This window comes from Ictidomys tridecemlineatus, chromosome 5, assembly GCF_052094955.1.
Source record: "Ictidomys tridecemlineatus isolate mIctTri1 chromosome 5, mIctTri1.hap1, whole genome shotgun sequence".
Classification (NCBI taxonomy): Eukaryota; Metazoa; Chordata; class Mammalia; order Rodentia; family Sciuridae; genus Ictidomys; species Ictidomys tridecemlineatus.
In genome coordinates, this window is record NC_135481.1 from 112994164 (window position 1) to 113010962 (window position 16799).

Genomic DNA, 16799 nt, shown 5'->3' on the forward strand with positions numbered 1-16799 from the left:
GGTTGTCAGGATTGGCTCAGAAACTTGATCTTTGCACACAGTTCCAAACCCTTCCCCAGGGACCTGGACACTATCTTGGGAGAAGGCCCTTCAGGCAGAGCATCTAACTCTGCTTTTTCTGCTCACCAGGAAAGGCAGGGCGGGGCTGCTTTGCAGGTCCATGCCCCAGGTCTGCTTCCTGCTCCTGAAGTCCACTGCCTCTGATCGTGGCCTCCCGGCTCCCCCCATTCCACAAGCCACACCAACACCTCCTCATTCACGTCTCAAGAAAGAACATTCGAACAGACTCTGAAAACAAAGGGCATGGTCAAGGTCGAGGGTCATCCCTGAGTTCACATGACCTGGCTCTGAGCCTATGCCTCTGTCAATCAGTGGCAGGGGACGACGTGTCAGCAAAAGCCTCCTCTGTGTCCTGGCCCTGGAGCTGCCGGACTCTCTCACACCTGCTGCTGGCTCCTCCCCTCTGAGTCCTCTGGAGAGCAAGGGAGCACACTCTTCCCTAAGGGACTGTTCTCACAAAGGAGGAAACTTCTTGGCCTTATCAGACATCTGACTTCTCACTGAAACCCACGATGAATGAAAATTCATCCCAGAAATGCTGGGGCTGGAAAGCTTGCATGAGGTCACTATCCTGCTGAGGACCACTGGGTGTGTACCCTGGAAGGGACAGACCTGGAGACCCAGCCAAGACCCCCACTGTACCTGGTAGCCTTAAGCTGCACATCCCGCCCCCTGATGTGTGTCCTCTCTGCCCACAGCAGGTACACAGAAGGCAGCGATTGCCTGCCCTGGGCTGAAAGCTCAGGGTGTCTGGGGCAATGAGGATGGAATAGCTATTCCGTGACTCCAGGAACCCGTGGGCCAGTCGGGGGCCTGGCCCTTACAGAAAGATGTTACCAACCAAAGTAACGGTGGTGTCATTATGGCAGCTACAACAGCAGGAAGGCCACAGCTCTCACAAGAACCAGCACTTTCCCACACACTGCTGCCTGTCCCAGGAAGGAGGAGCCACCAGCACCTCATTCTAATGACAAGGAAACTGATGCTGGGGGCACTGACCGGGCAGTGTGTCCACAGTCTGCTGTGGAGCCTGGCAGGTGGGGGAGAGTGGGGTCCAGCCAGCGACACAGTTCAGACCCCAGTCACCACTTTCTAACTATGGCGACTTGAGAAGCCGCCCAACCTTCCTCCACCCATTCCTCGCTCACATTGGAAATAAGAGTAGTCTCCTGCTCGACAGCAGACCCGCCAATGTGCACAGAGTGCTTTAGAACAGGGCCTGGTGCCCCGTGGCTGTTCTGTGAGCTTCTTGCTATCACAACTGCTCTCACTACACATCGCCCAGCCTTACAAATGGAGCTGCTCAGCAGGTCCCTGCACGAGCATCATCCTTCAGAGGGATTCAGTAGGAATCCCTGTCCCAAAGATCTATGTAGCTGCCAGGCTCAGCCACGCTCCCCACACTGTCGCCTGAGGCAGCACTAGCACAAGAACTGACACCTGGAAGCTTCCTAGAGACAGCTCAGGGACAAGGAAGAGCCCTGTTTTGCTGGCCACCAGCTGGGCCTGCACCCAGGATGGTGACAGAGACCAGGACTCAAGAGGTAGCATAAATGCCACAATTGTAGGAACACACAGCCGGTCCCTAAAAAAGTCAAGACTGAACCCTGGCTCTGCCCAGTCCCTATGGGTGCACTGTGCATGCTTCCAAGCTTCAGTCTCCTGGGCTTGGAAAGCAGGGCTGGGGAACCGTGCCCTGAGAGATAAAATGGACACAGCAGTGCATCATCTCAACCCAGCCCTGCTACGGGACAGGGCCTGGACAAGCAGTGGATCGTGTCTTCACCCCAGTGCTTGGAAGAGCTCCCAGAGTGCAGCAGGAACTCATGGGCGTGTGGTGGGCTAAGCACAGTGACTTCACACCTCCCCTCATATGGCCTCCTGACCAACAGGAGGAGTGGAAATAAGAAAAATAAGAAACTCACAATTGAGAAAACTGAGTCACAAGTCACCTTTCCCATGGCTCCAGCCCTAGGAAAGGACAGGAGTCTAGCACACAGGAAGGACATCCAGCTACTGGAAGAGCAGAGGCCCTGGAGAGCACAACACAGGGACAAACCCCACCTTGCCTGCCACCCCCAAGACATGGGAGGCTGTGAGCAGCTGCCACTGTGTCCCCATCACTCCCAGGTGGGAAGTGGGCTCTGCAGCAAGGAGCGGCCAAGGGAGCGGGTGGGAGCCATGGGAAGCGAGGGAGGCTGAGGCCACCGTCCCTGAACACGTGGGAGAGAAGAACTTGGTCAGCAGGATGGCTATTATGTGACAAGAGCCTCTTTGTTCTGACAGAAAGAAACGATGTCACCTCTCCAATTATCACATAAGGAAAGTGCTAGCTCAGGCACCCGTCTCTCTGGGGAGGCCGAGGACACCCACTGTCTCAGTGCTTTTCATGGATAATGTGACTTTGTTTCTTGTGACCCCTGAGCCATTTTCTAGAGGAAAGAATCACATCTGTCCACACAAAAAAGGAGGCTACTAGGGAAATGGGTGGGGAGCAGGGAACAGCTGAGCCGTGTGCATCCAGGAGCACACAGGGTCAGCGTGACAAGCAGAGGGGGCTCTCCTCCAAGGCAAGCCTTGGCACGAAGGCCCGCGGAGGTGTCCTCGCTCCAAGCACAGCAAAGGGTCCCTTCTGGATGCCGAGTCGGGGCAGCGTGCCTGTGTGAGGTGTGGAGGCCACACTTGGACTCAGCCACACTCTGGCCTAGCCATGTCTACACAGGCGGGAGGGGCAGGGTGCCAACCGTGCCCGGCGTCAGTCTCCACACTCCGCCCAGGAAGACCGAGGCCTCACTCGTAGGGAAGTACCTGCCTTTGAAACCACATTTGGCCAGTGCCACAGTCACTTCTGTGGATGACACATCCAAATGGCTGCTTCAGCCCTCAGACGGCACTCAGCCATTCCTGAGCCTTCCTCTGCCTCCTGCAGGCCCCTCAGCTGGGTGGCACCAGCCTCACTCACCTGGAACCTGTGCACCAGCTCCAGGGACTGGCTGTCATTCTGGTCGGCTTCAAGGATGACATCAGTCAGTTTGTGGATGATGACGTCCAGGGGGCCCTGCTCCTCGATCGGCCGGCTGAGGTTCAGCTGTAATGGGACACAGAGAGCAACTTCAGCGCCTGAGGCTACTGCACCCTACTACCTACCCCAGGCACAAGCCAGGGGACCCACAAGCCTCTGCAGCATACCAGAGAGGACGAAGCTCCTAAGGGCCCACTGACAGGACGAGACCCCTACAGCCCCACAACTCGTCTCTCCTAATTCCTAGAGGGCAGCCTCTGTGTTTGCACTTCTGGTCCCCAAGCCCCATAGCACCCAGGGGCAGAAAATCCACGCACCTAAGTAGGCTGCGGAGTGGCCGTCTAGACATTACTGCACATGTCTCTTCAGCCCACGACCTACCGAAACTAGGGCTCAGAGAGGTTCAGTAAAATGACTCAAGTCAGACAGCAGATTCGACCCTGGATCTAAGTGGATATTCCTTCCACAAAACTATAAAAACTCTCAGCAGAGCTGGTGGTCTCAGTAGATCTAGGAGTTGCTGCCTCAAGTAACAGCAGCTACTCACTGCATACCGAGATCTGGGCTTGGCCTGACTGGCGGAGGTGTGTGGGCTGTCTGGAAGTCCGGGTTGCTCACCCTGCTCACTGGGAATGTGTTTGTTTTTTTAAGAGGACAGGGATTGGGAAGATCAGGCCCCAAGGGAGCCAGAGCTAGGTGCTGACAGCCAGCACCACCTGACCAGAGCCAGAAGCACCTGCCGCTAGGCTTCCTGACCCGCCAGCTGTCTGCTGCCGGCACATGGCCACCACCTGCAAGGACAGTCCCTTGGAGGCAGTAGCGTCAGCCTTGCACCTTGCTGACCCCCACATGGCTTCAAAAGAGGCCAGAGGAGGCCACAAGCCCCACCCCCAAGTGCAGCTTCCTCCAGGATGGAGGCTGAATCAAATAACAGCTAGGAAGGGTCATTCCGAGCAGGTATGTGCTCCTGGCTTATATGTTTGCTCCAGTTTATTTCCAGCATCCCGGGAAAGGATCTCACAAGTGAAGAGAGCGAGGCACAGACTAAAGACCTACCAAGATCTGGGTGGGAACGGTGGTGCTGCTGGGAGTCAAACGGGAACCCACAGTGGTGCCTGGCATTCAATCCCCCTCCCCGCCCACCACTGCCCTCTGACCAGTGCCAGCCATGCCCCAAGCAGCTGTCCTCAGGCCACCACCTAGCTCCTGGTCCTCTGGCCAGGTCAGGGCACCAGCAAACACAGCAGAGAGGAAAGAGGTTGGGTGTTCACCTTCTTGTCCCCACGTGCCACCCTCCAGATGCACTCCTGGTTGCTGTCATAGCTCCTCTCCCATAACGGCTACCACCTCTATGGCTCCTATGACAAATTTGGTCTCCTTGTCCTCCACTGCTCCTGTTCCCTCCGAGGCACCCTGTCCCTTTTCGGCTCTCTCAGCCCTCCTCCACCTAGCCACACACAGTCCCTCCGCAACCCTTCTATTAACTTCAGACATCCTCCACTCTGCAGGAAGGATGCTGAGGGCTCACCTCTATGTAGGGGCGCCCCAGACATCCCAATAAGAACTTGACGCCCCCCGCCCCGCCCGTGGGGAGGGGCCAAGGGCCCACGAACTCGCAGGACCGGAGGTCGCTGTTAGTCTCCTGGGTAAGGAGGGGAAGAGCCAGCCAGACATCTTCTGAGACTCGGGCACACACTGGTCCACACAGAAAGGCCAGGGCCAGGGGACAACCTTCCGACCCTCCCAGGCCAGGACACCAAGAGCCCAGGAAGGAAAAATGGCCAATCTAGCCAGGCAGCTGGAAGTAGAGAGGCTCGGCAGCAAGGCCGCGTACAGTCCCTGCCAGGCCGCCAGCTCTTCATCCCCCAGTCTCAGTCTCTGCCTTGGAAAAAAGGAGAGCACCAGGGCCTTCCTGGCTCTGTGTGTAGACCCCAGACCCTCCTCCCCTGGACACCTGAATTTAAGGAAGGTACAGAAGCCAGTGGGATGAGCTAGAGAAGGGGGGCACTCGGAATACCCACCCGCTTCTGCCACGTTCCACTGTGACGGGCACCAGGACAAGAGGCCAGTATTCCCAGACCCAGAGAGCCACAGAGAAGCAGGTCACTCAAGTGATGCTGGCACACACCCTGCGCCTGTCCCCACACTACAGGGAGACAAGTCAGCCTGCCAGGAACTGGGGTCCCCAATAACTGGGGAAGGAGGCAGGCAGAGGGGACACCCCTGGCATCACCCTGAGGCCTGTAGACCTGACAACCGTGGGCTGTTTGGAAAATGAGCTCTTGGCATTCCTGGTGAGCTGCTGAGGTAAACAGTCGAGTTCTGGAAGCCAGCCACCTGCCTCTGTGTATTTTCCAAGCACTTTTATGCCAGTGCAGCCCTTTCAGGAGAACAACAGCTCAGGACACGCAGGGGCCTGGCCCCTCCCCAGCATGGAGGCCTCCTGCAGGGTGCAAGTGGGGCCCTGGTGGCTCTAAAGACTTCTGCACGGTGCTCCTTCAAGTGACCACACATGCCACGATCACCCCACAGGGTTCTGTTCCTTGAAAATGCCTCAAGAGCCTGAAGTCCCTCCTCACCAGCTGAGAAAGAGGAGACAGCCCCCAGAATACCTGAGGGGAGGGCAGTGGAGGCAGAGGACGCTGCAGAAGAGGGACCCTTAGGGGAGGACTCTGCAAAGGAGACACAGTCAGGAGGGGACTCAAGGGGGTACCTCAGGGGAGGGGACACACAGAGGCCCACTCCCAGATGTTGGTGGGAAGGGCCAGGCCTAAGTGACCCTGGGACAGGTGGTCTGCTGCTTTCTGACCATACCCTGCCCTCAGGAAAGGGAGCTTCCCGGGAACTTCCTGTTCTCTTCTGCAGAAGGGGCACAGTGAGGGTGTCTGGATGAAAGGGCCCCCGCTGAGGCCAGAGGAAGTCTGGGTGCGCGTTTCCAAGTCACGCCATCGTGTGAGGCCCGTGTTGGACACCGGCAGTGTGGTGCTGGGGAGAACAAGGGGCCACTGTTTCCTTCAGCAACAAGGTCAGCAAGGCTCAAAGGAGGGGGCAGGGCTAGGAGGTGGGACAAAGGCCTGCAAACCCCAGTGGCCCAAGAGTCACTTCTGACTTTTAAAATGATTAACTAATCATCCCCAGCCTGGTAATTAGGCCAGTGAGGCCCTGACACATGCCCACCTCCCCAAGACTGAAACTAGGGACGGGCAAGGCAGCCAGACCTGGAGATCCACCCAGCCCTGCTGCCTCAGTTTCCCCACCAACTCCTCCCTATACCTCACAGGGCGGCATGAGTCCCAGAGCAAACGTCCAATCCTTCCTTATACTTCTCAACTCACTCCACCCTGAACAGGAAGAACTCCTGTCTCACTATGTCCCCAGGACCCTTGGCACATCCCTGGAGGATGGCACCATAACTTCCGATCACAAGCCACTGGACTCAGGCAGCGACTTCCGCCCGCTGCAGGCTGCTCATCGCCCCTGGCTGCGGAGTCCTTCACTGTGAAGCACGTGGCACCCAGGACCACAGAATCTGCTGCACTTCCTGAAAAGGCCTAACAGGCCCAAAGAACCCGGAGACTCACAAAGCCACAACAGAGCCACGGTGGGAAACAGGAGGACCCAGAACCTTCGCGGCCCCATCTGTAATGCAGGTGGCCTGGAGGCCCAGCACGCGCACACTCTTGCACACTCAGGGCTGTTCCTTGCACCCGCACACAGGGACGCCCGATCCTCACAGCTGTCTGCACCAGGGCCATGCGGAGGCACGCTGTGGCTGAAGGCTCTGCTGCCGTCTCATGGCCTCATGCCCACTGGTAACGGGATCTCGCCCAGGAGTGCCACACACTCAGGAAACGCCAGCCATCGCGTTTCCGCTCCTCTGTATTCACACTCATGGGCCAGCAGGAGCCTCCCTGGCATCAGTGGGAGCTCAACACAGGCCAGAGTTTGGATGCTGCAACCGTTGGTTGACTCACAATAGTGTCCCCACAGTGCTGCCACACCAGAGCTCACCATTGTGGTTCATGATGACAATTAGCCTTTACAAAGGGCTTATCCTGGGCTACAGGCTGGCTAACAAACATGGATAACCTGCAGCACAGATAAGGTCACTCAGCCACAAAAGTTTAGTGACACTCCCAAGGGCACAGAGGTCACAGCACCATGGAAACCCAGGTGTCCCTCCAGCCAAAGCCAGACAAGTACCCTCCACTCCCAAGGCTCCCACGTTCCCAGCTTTCCTTCAGCCCCCTTCCCCCCATGCACCTCTGTGGAGTAGAGAACTTCCAATTGTGGCCTCAAGTGCAAGCCCTGTGTCAGAAGTGCTGCCTGGCCAGGGTGAGACAGGGCTGGAGAGGCGAGAGGGCGGGTCTGCTCCACGCCTCTGCAGCCTCCTGAGGAGCTGAGAATCAGGACGGTTTGCCCAACTAGGTTTGGGGTTCACAAGCAGCAGCAGGGCCCCTGTGCAGGAGAGGTCGGGTCTGGGCTCCCCACAGGTTCCAAAAGGGAGCAGGCCCCGGAGTCAGTGCTGGCAGTGTGTCTCCTGGCAGGGTTTGGCTCCAAAGGTAGCCAGGCAGGGAGACGAAGGCTTTCCTTAGCAGGCAGCTCACTCCAAAGGAGCCCCACGTGTCCCTCAGCAAGGTCCAGAGCTGGAGCTCACCAAGGCCTGCCAGCAGGCTGGACCAAGATGCAGCTGGTCCTCCCAGAAGTCTCAGCCCAGGACCAGTGAGGGAGGCTGGCGAACACGCTCCCTGACCTAGGTCCCCGGTCTCTCAGAATCTGTTTCCCAATTACTACGTAATGGGAAGAAGCAGCAACTTACTCACAGCAAAGGAGTGGACAAAATTTCCCCTCCAAAAGACAAGGGGCCAAGGCAATTAAATGGCCAAATGACAATGCCTGGTAGTTCCAACCTCCTGGGAAACTTCCAGCAACTTTATTTCAAAGAGCCACCCAGCAAGCAGGGCTCTGCGAGAACAGGCTGACCCTGTGTTCTCAGGAGCTCAGAGCCCTGGTCTGCACCCAGTGCCACAGAGTCAGGCTCAGGAGCAGATTAAAAAGATAAACACCCCACGCCTCTGACCCAGAGAGCCTATCTCTGGGGTGTCAGCCTGCGAAGGACGTGTAGGTAAGGCAGCCTCTGGACCAGGGAACTTCTCAGAGGCCACGTCGACAAGAAGAAACACAATAAAGACCTGTGCCAACATGGGACAGCTGTGCAGTAATGGGCTCACCCACCACCACGAGGGGCTATTCAAGAGCCACTAAATGACAGTGAAGGGTCTCAGCGGACAAGGGCATGTGCCTGTGTTACAACCACATGAAACGGCATTTGCCACAGGAAGCACCAGAGAGGAAGCACAAAATGTCAGAGTAGGGTAACAGGGACAGCAGCCCTTCTCTGGGTACGAGGACACTGCCCCTACTGGGTCATGGGAAACCAGCCACAACTAGCTCTAGTCAGTACCCTGTGGGAGAGTGGCCCAAGTCGCTTCCCAGGCAAAGCATTTAATGGCAAGTGTGAGGGCCAGTGGGGCTCTCCCCTTCTCCGGCCAGGCCCAGTGACCTTGGAGACAGGCTGCCTGTGACGAGCAGAGCCTCCCCGTCCCGGGCGCTGGCGCACAAGTGAGGGGTGTTTCAAGGGCTTAAGCAACCAGGACTTTGGGGTCATCTGTGAACACAGAGCTGCCCAGTCTAGCCTACCCCCAGACAGGTGTTCTCAAGCCCAATGCTGTCTTCTTTCATTTGCAGGGAAAAAATAAACAGGGAAGGGACAGGAAATAGGGAGGAAAGTAAATGACAGCAAACGGTCCAGCTGGGTTTTTTCCTTTCTTCTTTCATTTTTTAGTTACAGTTCAGAATTTGGAGGAGACAGGAACAGGGATTCATCCTGTAAGGGGAAGATTACTTGTCTGATCCCCGAGGATCACAAGGCAGAAACCTTGAACACAGCCACACCACGGACCTGGCTGTCCTCCAGCATCCGGCAAAGCCCGTCCCCTAAATCTGCCCAACGGGTCCCTTGATCCCAAGTGCCTCGGCCAAGTGGGCTGCTTTGTCTTTGTTACTGTTCACTGTGGTGCCCTTGGGCCCAAGACGAACAGGAACCAAAACCTCCCTGTCACCAGAAGCATCTCTTCCTGTCCTGAGGGGAAAGCACAAGTCACAGGCTGGCAAAGAAAAAAGGGAAGGACAGGAAGGTCAGGCCAGAGTGGCGGGGAGTCCACGGCACCACAGCGTCAGAGGCACCGTGTGCACACACACGCAGGGGTGTGGGTGGGGCGGTCCCACTGATCAATCTGTGCCAGGAGGAGGTTCGCAGGGTCCCCTGCCCTCTGCACTCCCTTCTCCACGGAGCAGACTCCCTTCTTCCTAAGCTTCCCCGGGTACAGAGCCCCTTCCCAGAGCAGAGGGGTGCTGGGGTCAAAGGACAGAGGCTGTATCCAGCTATGCAGACCTGGGCATCCCTCACCTCCGTAAGCCCATTTCCTCACCTGCCAAGTGGGGGTGAAAACCATCCTTCCTACAGTTACCATCAGGCACCAACCAACACCCCATGAACTAAGCTGAGCCCACTGCATCAGGTCAGCCAACAGGGATTTCATCAGTCTTCACGTGAGGCTGGATTTTCTCTGGCTTCACTCTGTCTCTCTGGCCTTGTGTGGCCTTCCTAATCAATCTTTCCACCAGAGCTGCCTCAACCTTACCATATTCCAGTGTTGAACCCAGCAGCTCAGACACGTATTTCACCTGGTCTTCATGCCCTCGGAGGCAGGGTCATTGTGTCTACTACAGAAGGGGCAAGGCAGGTTCTAGGAGGGAAAACAACCAAGCTGAGGCTGTGCAACCCATCAGCAAGGGAGGTGCCTCCATGCCCCAGGTCCCTGTGCTCCAGGACACAGGGTCCTAAGCCTGCTTTCTTCAGGAAGAAAGGGGTTGACTGTACAGCTGACCAGATGCCTCCCTGTAGTGACAGGCAGCCACAATGTGATCCAAGGCATGATCTGCCAGGGCCAGAGGTAGGAGCATGTTTGCCTGGGGTCCAACAACAAGGTCCCCATCCAATCCTGCCCACAGCCCTAGGAGAAGCCGGGTGGGTCTGAACCCCAGCTGGAGAGACAGAAGGATTCAACCAGGAAGCCATCTCTGAACACTCCCATGGAAGGATCACTGGGCATGCCGGGGTTGGGACCCTAGGTCAGTCCATCCTGCTGGTGGCTGACAGACAAGGCATTGTTTGTAGTCACCAAAATTAATAAATCAAGCCCATGAAGGAGGATCAGATTGAATCACTTGTGGAAAACCCTGGAAAGCGACCTCTGAGGAGCAGCAGCCCCAGGGCAGTGTGTGAGGGTGTCTCTCTCCTGCCTGGGCCTGCACAGAGCATCTCAAGGTGTTCCCAAGGCACTGTGTGGCAGCCTCCCTGGGGTGGGGAGCGGGGCCTGAGGGACAAGGAGAGGGGCCTTCCCATGCTGTGCTATTCTGAAGGCACCTAAACCTTTCACTGCCAGGTGAGTGGCATGTGGAAAGAGAACCTGGGCTCACAGATGCCCACTGTATGCCAGGCCCAGCTCTGGCATGCCACGTGTGTTACTTCACTAGACCCACAATGGCCTGTGAGGCAGGGCATCTCTGCCCTGGGCCCTCACAAAGTAGTGGCCATAGGATTCTGGTTTCTGGAGCCAGGAACGATGGAAGAGGGCAGGCAGTTGTGGGCAGTGCCTGGGTCCTTGTGACTACACTGAACCCATGTCCTTATGGGTACCAAGGAGCCATGACACTAGCTCCAGCACTGAACCGGAGAGGGTAAGTGGGGCCTCAGCAGGGATCCCGGCCCAGAGCGGGCCTTGGGCAGCCAGGGCCCTGCACAGGGCATGAGCACCTTCCTGCCACTCCTCTGCACTCAGTCCCTCCAGCACCACACTGGCCACAGTTCTTGGGAGAGACCCCACCTCCAATGCCAAATGGAAACTGCCTTTCAGGTTCAGGGGCCTAGTGTGGTGGCAGGGCTGCCACTCCACTCAGACGACTTGACTGATTCAGTATCCTACTCCAGAGGGACTGAAGCCGCCCAGCCCCGCCAACCCTGCTCCTCATGAGCTGCAGAAAGAGCTCTCTGTGCCCTCACCAAGGCCAGGACTATGTCCTATTCCTCCTGGTGGCCTGGCATAGTGCCAGGGGTCAGTTAACATGCACTGAATTAGTTTCCTGAGGTGGCACAGACACACACGTCCACTACCTATCTACCCACCCAAGCATCTGTCAAGTAAATATGAAGGTTGAAAGTGATAGGGTAACTCACAAAAGGTCACTACCAAGAAGGGGCAGGCCCAGACGTTTTCTGATCACAAATCCTCATCCACTCCCTTCCCTAACAGCCATCACTTTGATCAACCTCAACACAGTACTGTCCCACCTGCCCCTAGGTCTAGATCCCCCACAGTGGCTTAGGAAGGGACACTGGAAAAAGCATTCAGTCAACAAATTCTGCAATCCCAAGTGGCCCCAGGAATAACAGACATCCTGGGCCCGGCAGGGAAAAGAAGTTCAGGACTTTCTGGGCCAGAGATCAAGCAAGGACACTAGAGCTACCCCAGTCCCAGCCTAGGGCATGTACTTCGCAGAGCAGAAGTGGCCACAGAGGCAACCGTGTTCTCAGCTACGTCAGCAGGCCTCCATCCCTGGGACTAGAGGTACCATGGCTCTGACAAGGACCACAAGAAAGGCAGAGGAAGGAGCCACAATCACTTGGTCACCATTATAGCTTCCAGGACTGTCATGTACCCCCAAGACGACCATGAATGTCTGGAGAGACCCTGACACTCAGTATGTCTAGAGCTGAGCACAAGGATGAGATAAGTCACCAGACAAGGACCCTTCCAGACCTAAGAGTGGGCAAGGAGAAGGCACAGAGGCAGCAAGTGACAGTCCCAATGGATGGACTTCCTTGCCACCTCTGACAGTCCCAAAGATGAATGTGTGAGCTGCAGCGAGGCGTGGGTTTCCCTGAGCTCCAGCCAGATGACTCAGAGGCAGTTGCCACCATTCCAGATGACCCCCACCCTTCCCGCCCTCCTCACCCACCTCTCATGGGGGCTCCCCATGAGGACTGACCAGCCTGAAATCCAGTGCCCTTCCCTGAAGGTAAGAAGGCAGCAGGCAGACACCCACAGCAGCCTGCACAAGCCACGTGCTCCCTGCCAGGCAGAGGTGGCAACCAAGGGCAAGGGCAAGGCACTGTGGTGGGCATCTTTACACTCAGCAGAGCAGCAGGTGTGAAAACACAGAGGGCGCCAGCCCACTGCCACACTCTGGAAACAGTGCGTGCGCGGCAGCAACAACCCTCCTTCTACCTGGACATGGGATTTAAATCAAGGAAACCACCACGGCCTCAGCTGTCCACAAAGGCTCTGGACGGGGTTCAGCAGAGCCAGCACCTGCTGCAGAGAACCATTCTCGCTCATTTGCTTATTTATTCAGTGGATCAGTGCATGACTTCTGGAAGTAACTGAGTTGTGACACTAGAGGGAAGGTGACAGGGACGGCAGATGAGGACATAACAGTAACTTCAGGGGGCCAATGACATCACCGCAGCAGTGGAGTAGGCACTGAGAGGCAGAGCAGGCACCGGCCACGGGAGGCCTGCACGGCTTGAATTGTGCTCCATGAAAATAGGATGTCCTAAGCTCCACTGCCCCACAGTGTGACTCTATTTGGAAATTCACTTCCTGCAGATGTGACTGGAAGAGATGAGGTCACTCTGGAAGAGGGCAGACCCTTAAACCCATGTGCTTGGCATCCTTGTCAAAAGGGGAGACCTGGACACAGCACACAGGGCAAAGCCATGCTAAAGTAAAGGTGGAGAGCAGGATGACACGTGGAGAAAGAAGGCAGGTCAAAGATGCCAGCAGAGCCCCAGCGGCCACAGGATTGGCCAGCAGCAGAGTGTCCCTCACAGCCTCAGAAGGAAGCAGCACTGCCCACCTTGTGACCTCAAACCCCCTTCTCCAAAACTGGAGAAAATCCACAGAGCTGTGAAGCCACTGGTGCATGGTACTTGGTCATAGCTGTCCCAGCAAACAAGTTCAAGACCTCTCTAAGGACACGTCTGGGCTGAGACCCAGCGAGGAAGAACTTGAGAGACCTGGGGGCATGCTCTGAGCAAGGAGGAAAGCCAGCATGGGAGCAGCATGGAGTCCAGGGTGGGCGAGGGCATGTGGGAAGGGGTGCAGGTTTTGCAGAGAGTTGAACTACAGGCCTGGAAGCCACTGTCCCCAGTGTGGGAGGAAGCCCCGAGGGCTCTCAGAAGGGCAGAGGGGCTTCTCGGCTCCCTGGCTCCCTTGGAAGAGACGTCACCAGCACCTCGTGTGACACCTGGCACTTGTCTCTTTTACAACCTGGTGCAACACAAGGCTGAAATAAGAACTTCAAAAACCATGATGCTCTAAAAGACAGCACAAGCGTGGGACCTGGCACTGACCCACAGTGTGACATGGGCCACCACCCTCCTCCTCTGCGGCCTGGGTCTAGGCTTTAACACAAGGGTCCCAGGCCATGCCAAGGCCTGTGGTCTGGTTCCAAGAACTGATGATCTGAGAAAGCTGCCACTCCCATCTGCATCCCCACTTCATATCCCAAATCTCCCTCTCTGCCCGCCCTGGCAACAGGCCCGGGATTGATATTTTTGGGCTTACCAGGGAAAAGCTTCCAGGGTCTCAATGCTGCCTCTATCTCCATGTTCCTCCCAGAATGGCAACCGGCAGCTCCCACCATAAGGGGCTAGGAATTCTCCAAGCCCAAAATACTCTCTTCAACAATAAAGATGGAACATTTTGCGAATTTCTACAAAGCCTGCATACATTCTTAAGACAGGAAGCAGGATTCTTTCTATATTCCTTTTTTTCCTTAGGGCAGTTTCCAATCTGGAATTTGATATAATGTTAATTTTTTTTAATATTCCGTAAAAAAGAGAAGTTGAGTCTCAAAATCGTCTGTGAAAACCCTGGGGATGCCAGGGTCAGCAGGAGCTGCACTGCAGGCCCTCAGCCTCCCCAGGACACTCCCTCGGACTGCAGACGGCAGCTGGGGCTAGAGCCTCCCTTTTGGTTACTGGCCCCGTTGTTTCCTAGAATCAGCAGACATAGGCCCGGGTAGGTCAGCACCCTGAGCATGGCCTGTCTGTGAGGATCTCAGGCCCAGGGCTGCAGACAGATGCCTAGATGAGCTGGAGGAGGGGTTGTGTGGTGCTAAGTGGCTGCCTCACCCCAGTTTGGCTCTGGCACTTGGATCATCAATTTGAAGTTTTCTGGTCCCCAAGAAGCACCCTTAGAGGGGATGGAAATGGCTGGGGGGAGGAGGGGTGTCAGAGGAGTCAGAGGAGCCTGTCCCTCCTGAGGGCCCCACAGTCAGCCACGATGAGGCCACAAAGCAGACAACATAACCAACCACTATCCCCACCGAACTGGGAGCGGCTGCCCCCGGGGGCCTGCAGAGGTGCAGTGAACTGGAATGTCCAAAGGGCACATGGTGGGGCCAGCAGCCACCCCTCCAGCACAGCATGCAGGGGACTGCGGTATCTTACTGAGTTCCAGGTAAAGCCACCGGCACTGAGAGCACAGGCAGAAACGTGCCTTGGGCCCCCAAGTGCCACACCACAGCTCGTTCCACATAATCACAGCCACCAACAAGTGACAAAACGTGACCTCCTCTGATAACTGGCCCTCGCCATACTGGCTGTTGGAAGTGGTGCCTCCCCGCAGTTCCCACCAAGTCCCAACAGCTTTCTGAGACCTCACTCCACTCACAACTCGTGGGCTCAGCACCTGGGGAGGGGGCTCTCCCCAAGAACACAGCACTGGGACCCCAGCTCTGGGGCCATCACCAACGGCACACCACCTTCTCTCCCACCCAAACACAGCGGAGCAGGGCGAGGCAGGGGGCCGCTGCAGTGAGGACAGGGGCTGAGAGACACTGGCAGAGGCCAAGGCAAAGCTACCCTGAGGGACCAAAGGGGATCTGCCTGCTTTCAGGGTTGGGCTCCCTGACCACAGTGCCTGTTGGGGCACCAGGAAAGCCACAGAACACACACAGAACATGGGACGGCCGGGACCCCTGGCCGTCCCCGTCCTTTCCTCTAGGGCAGTGTCCCCTATTTGTCAGGGCTGTTCTCAGAGAGGCCTGCACATTCAGGCAACTGGACAAGGGGGCCCCTGCAGGGCCATCCCCTGCTCCCTGGGTGGCTTCTGCTCTGGGCCAGGCCAGTCCTAATCCTCAGAGCTGCACAGGAAGCCCCTGAGTCCAAGCAGACCTCCCCAGTCCCAGGACAAAGCCACCTCCATGCCCCTTGCACAGCTAACTAGACAGTGATGACAAGGCAGGCCAAGGCCAGCACTGCTTAGCCCAGGATGTCAGACCCCACCTGTGTGCTCACCTGTGTGCACACACATGCATCTGCCTTCTTCAAAGAGTCGACCAAGGGCCAAACTCACACTGTCTTCTAATCAAAGTTCAAAGTTCAGCAAAGAGCATTAAAAATAGTTTGAGAACTGTGAAGGGTGGGCCTCCCTTGAAAAGGAAATGGCAACCCCTGACTGAAAGAGAGGAACTCCAGAACCCACCCGGGCACCCACCTTCAAGGTCCCCCTCGCCCCCTGTCCTCACTGCACAACACAGAGCCCAAGATCCAGACAGACTCAAGGACACCCAGCCAGAGAGCAAAGGGCTGAGCTTCACACCGGGCCTCAGACAAGGGGGGCCAAGAGCTCAAGACGGAGCACAGGTACTCGTGCCATGCACGCTGACTATGTACAGCTGCCCCTGCTGGCCTGGAGGTCAGATGGAAAGAGTCCAGATGTGACTGCAAAGAAATGCAGCTTTTAAAAATGGGTCGATTTTCCATGATCAAATCAATATATGCCCATTGTAAGGGATGTCTGCACTCCCAGTTACTTACACACCTTCTCTTTTTGGTGCTGGGGATGGAACCCAGGGCCCTGCACACATTGGGAAAGTGCTCTACCACTTACACCCTCAGAGCCACACCTAAGTTAAATTGATCTCAGAGATGACTCGTAACATATTACCAAATGCCCCTCCAAATTTTAGATGTACATTTTTCCAAAATTGAAATTATGCCATGCAAACAAATTTGGAACCTACTTTTAAATTAACATGCTATAACGACAATATCTCTGTGACATTGCCTATTCTTCTGAAGTACTGTCACTAGAAGGCCAATAAAGCATACTTTATTGAACCAATTTCCCACCATTTAACATTTGGCTGCTCCTAATTGTACAATTACAAATCCCCCAGAAAAGAGGATGCAGTAACCCATACACACTTTCTCAGAGGGTGAGGAGCGTGGGATCTGAGGAGGCCGGAGGAGAGTTCTGAGGACCCAGCAGCACGCTCCAGGTGCCTAACAACGTGGCACTAGGGGAAAGGGCACTTTAGAGCATGCCAGAAAATAACTATTCCTAAACCTGAACCTATTTCTTGCTCAATTTTTCTCAGAACTGAGCCTAAAGATGTCTCCATGCTTTGGAGTAAATTCTTGGAGCTACCCCATATATCTGCAGCCCCCTCTATGGCTCCTTGAGGCTCATTCTGCTCGTCCCTGCTCAAAGTCCCATGACTCCCCTCACTCTGCCAAGTGAAGCCAGTGTGCTGAGGCCAGGGTCCAGGCCCCCAGCCTCACTGCCCCACCCCTTCTACCTGC

The 16799-nt window shown here is 56.2% G+C and overlaps 1 protein-coding gene across 3 annotated transcripts in view; it reads right to left on the reverse strand.

The window, feature by feature from the left end:
• Itpk1 (inositol-tetrakisphosphate 1-kinase) overlaps positions 1-16799 on the reverse strand; it is a 133736-nt gene that overhangs the window by 58925 nt on the left and 58012 nt on the right. For all 3 annotated transcript variants that reach the window (XM_078050743.1, XM_078050744.1, XM_013364689.3), the window contains one exon: positions 3023-3148. In XM_078050743.1, coding sequence (XP_077906869.1) covers positions 3023-3148 — 126 coding nt within the window. The remainder of the gene's footprint in view (positions 1-3022; positions 3149-16799) is intronic.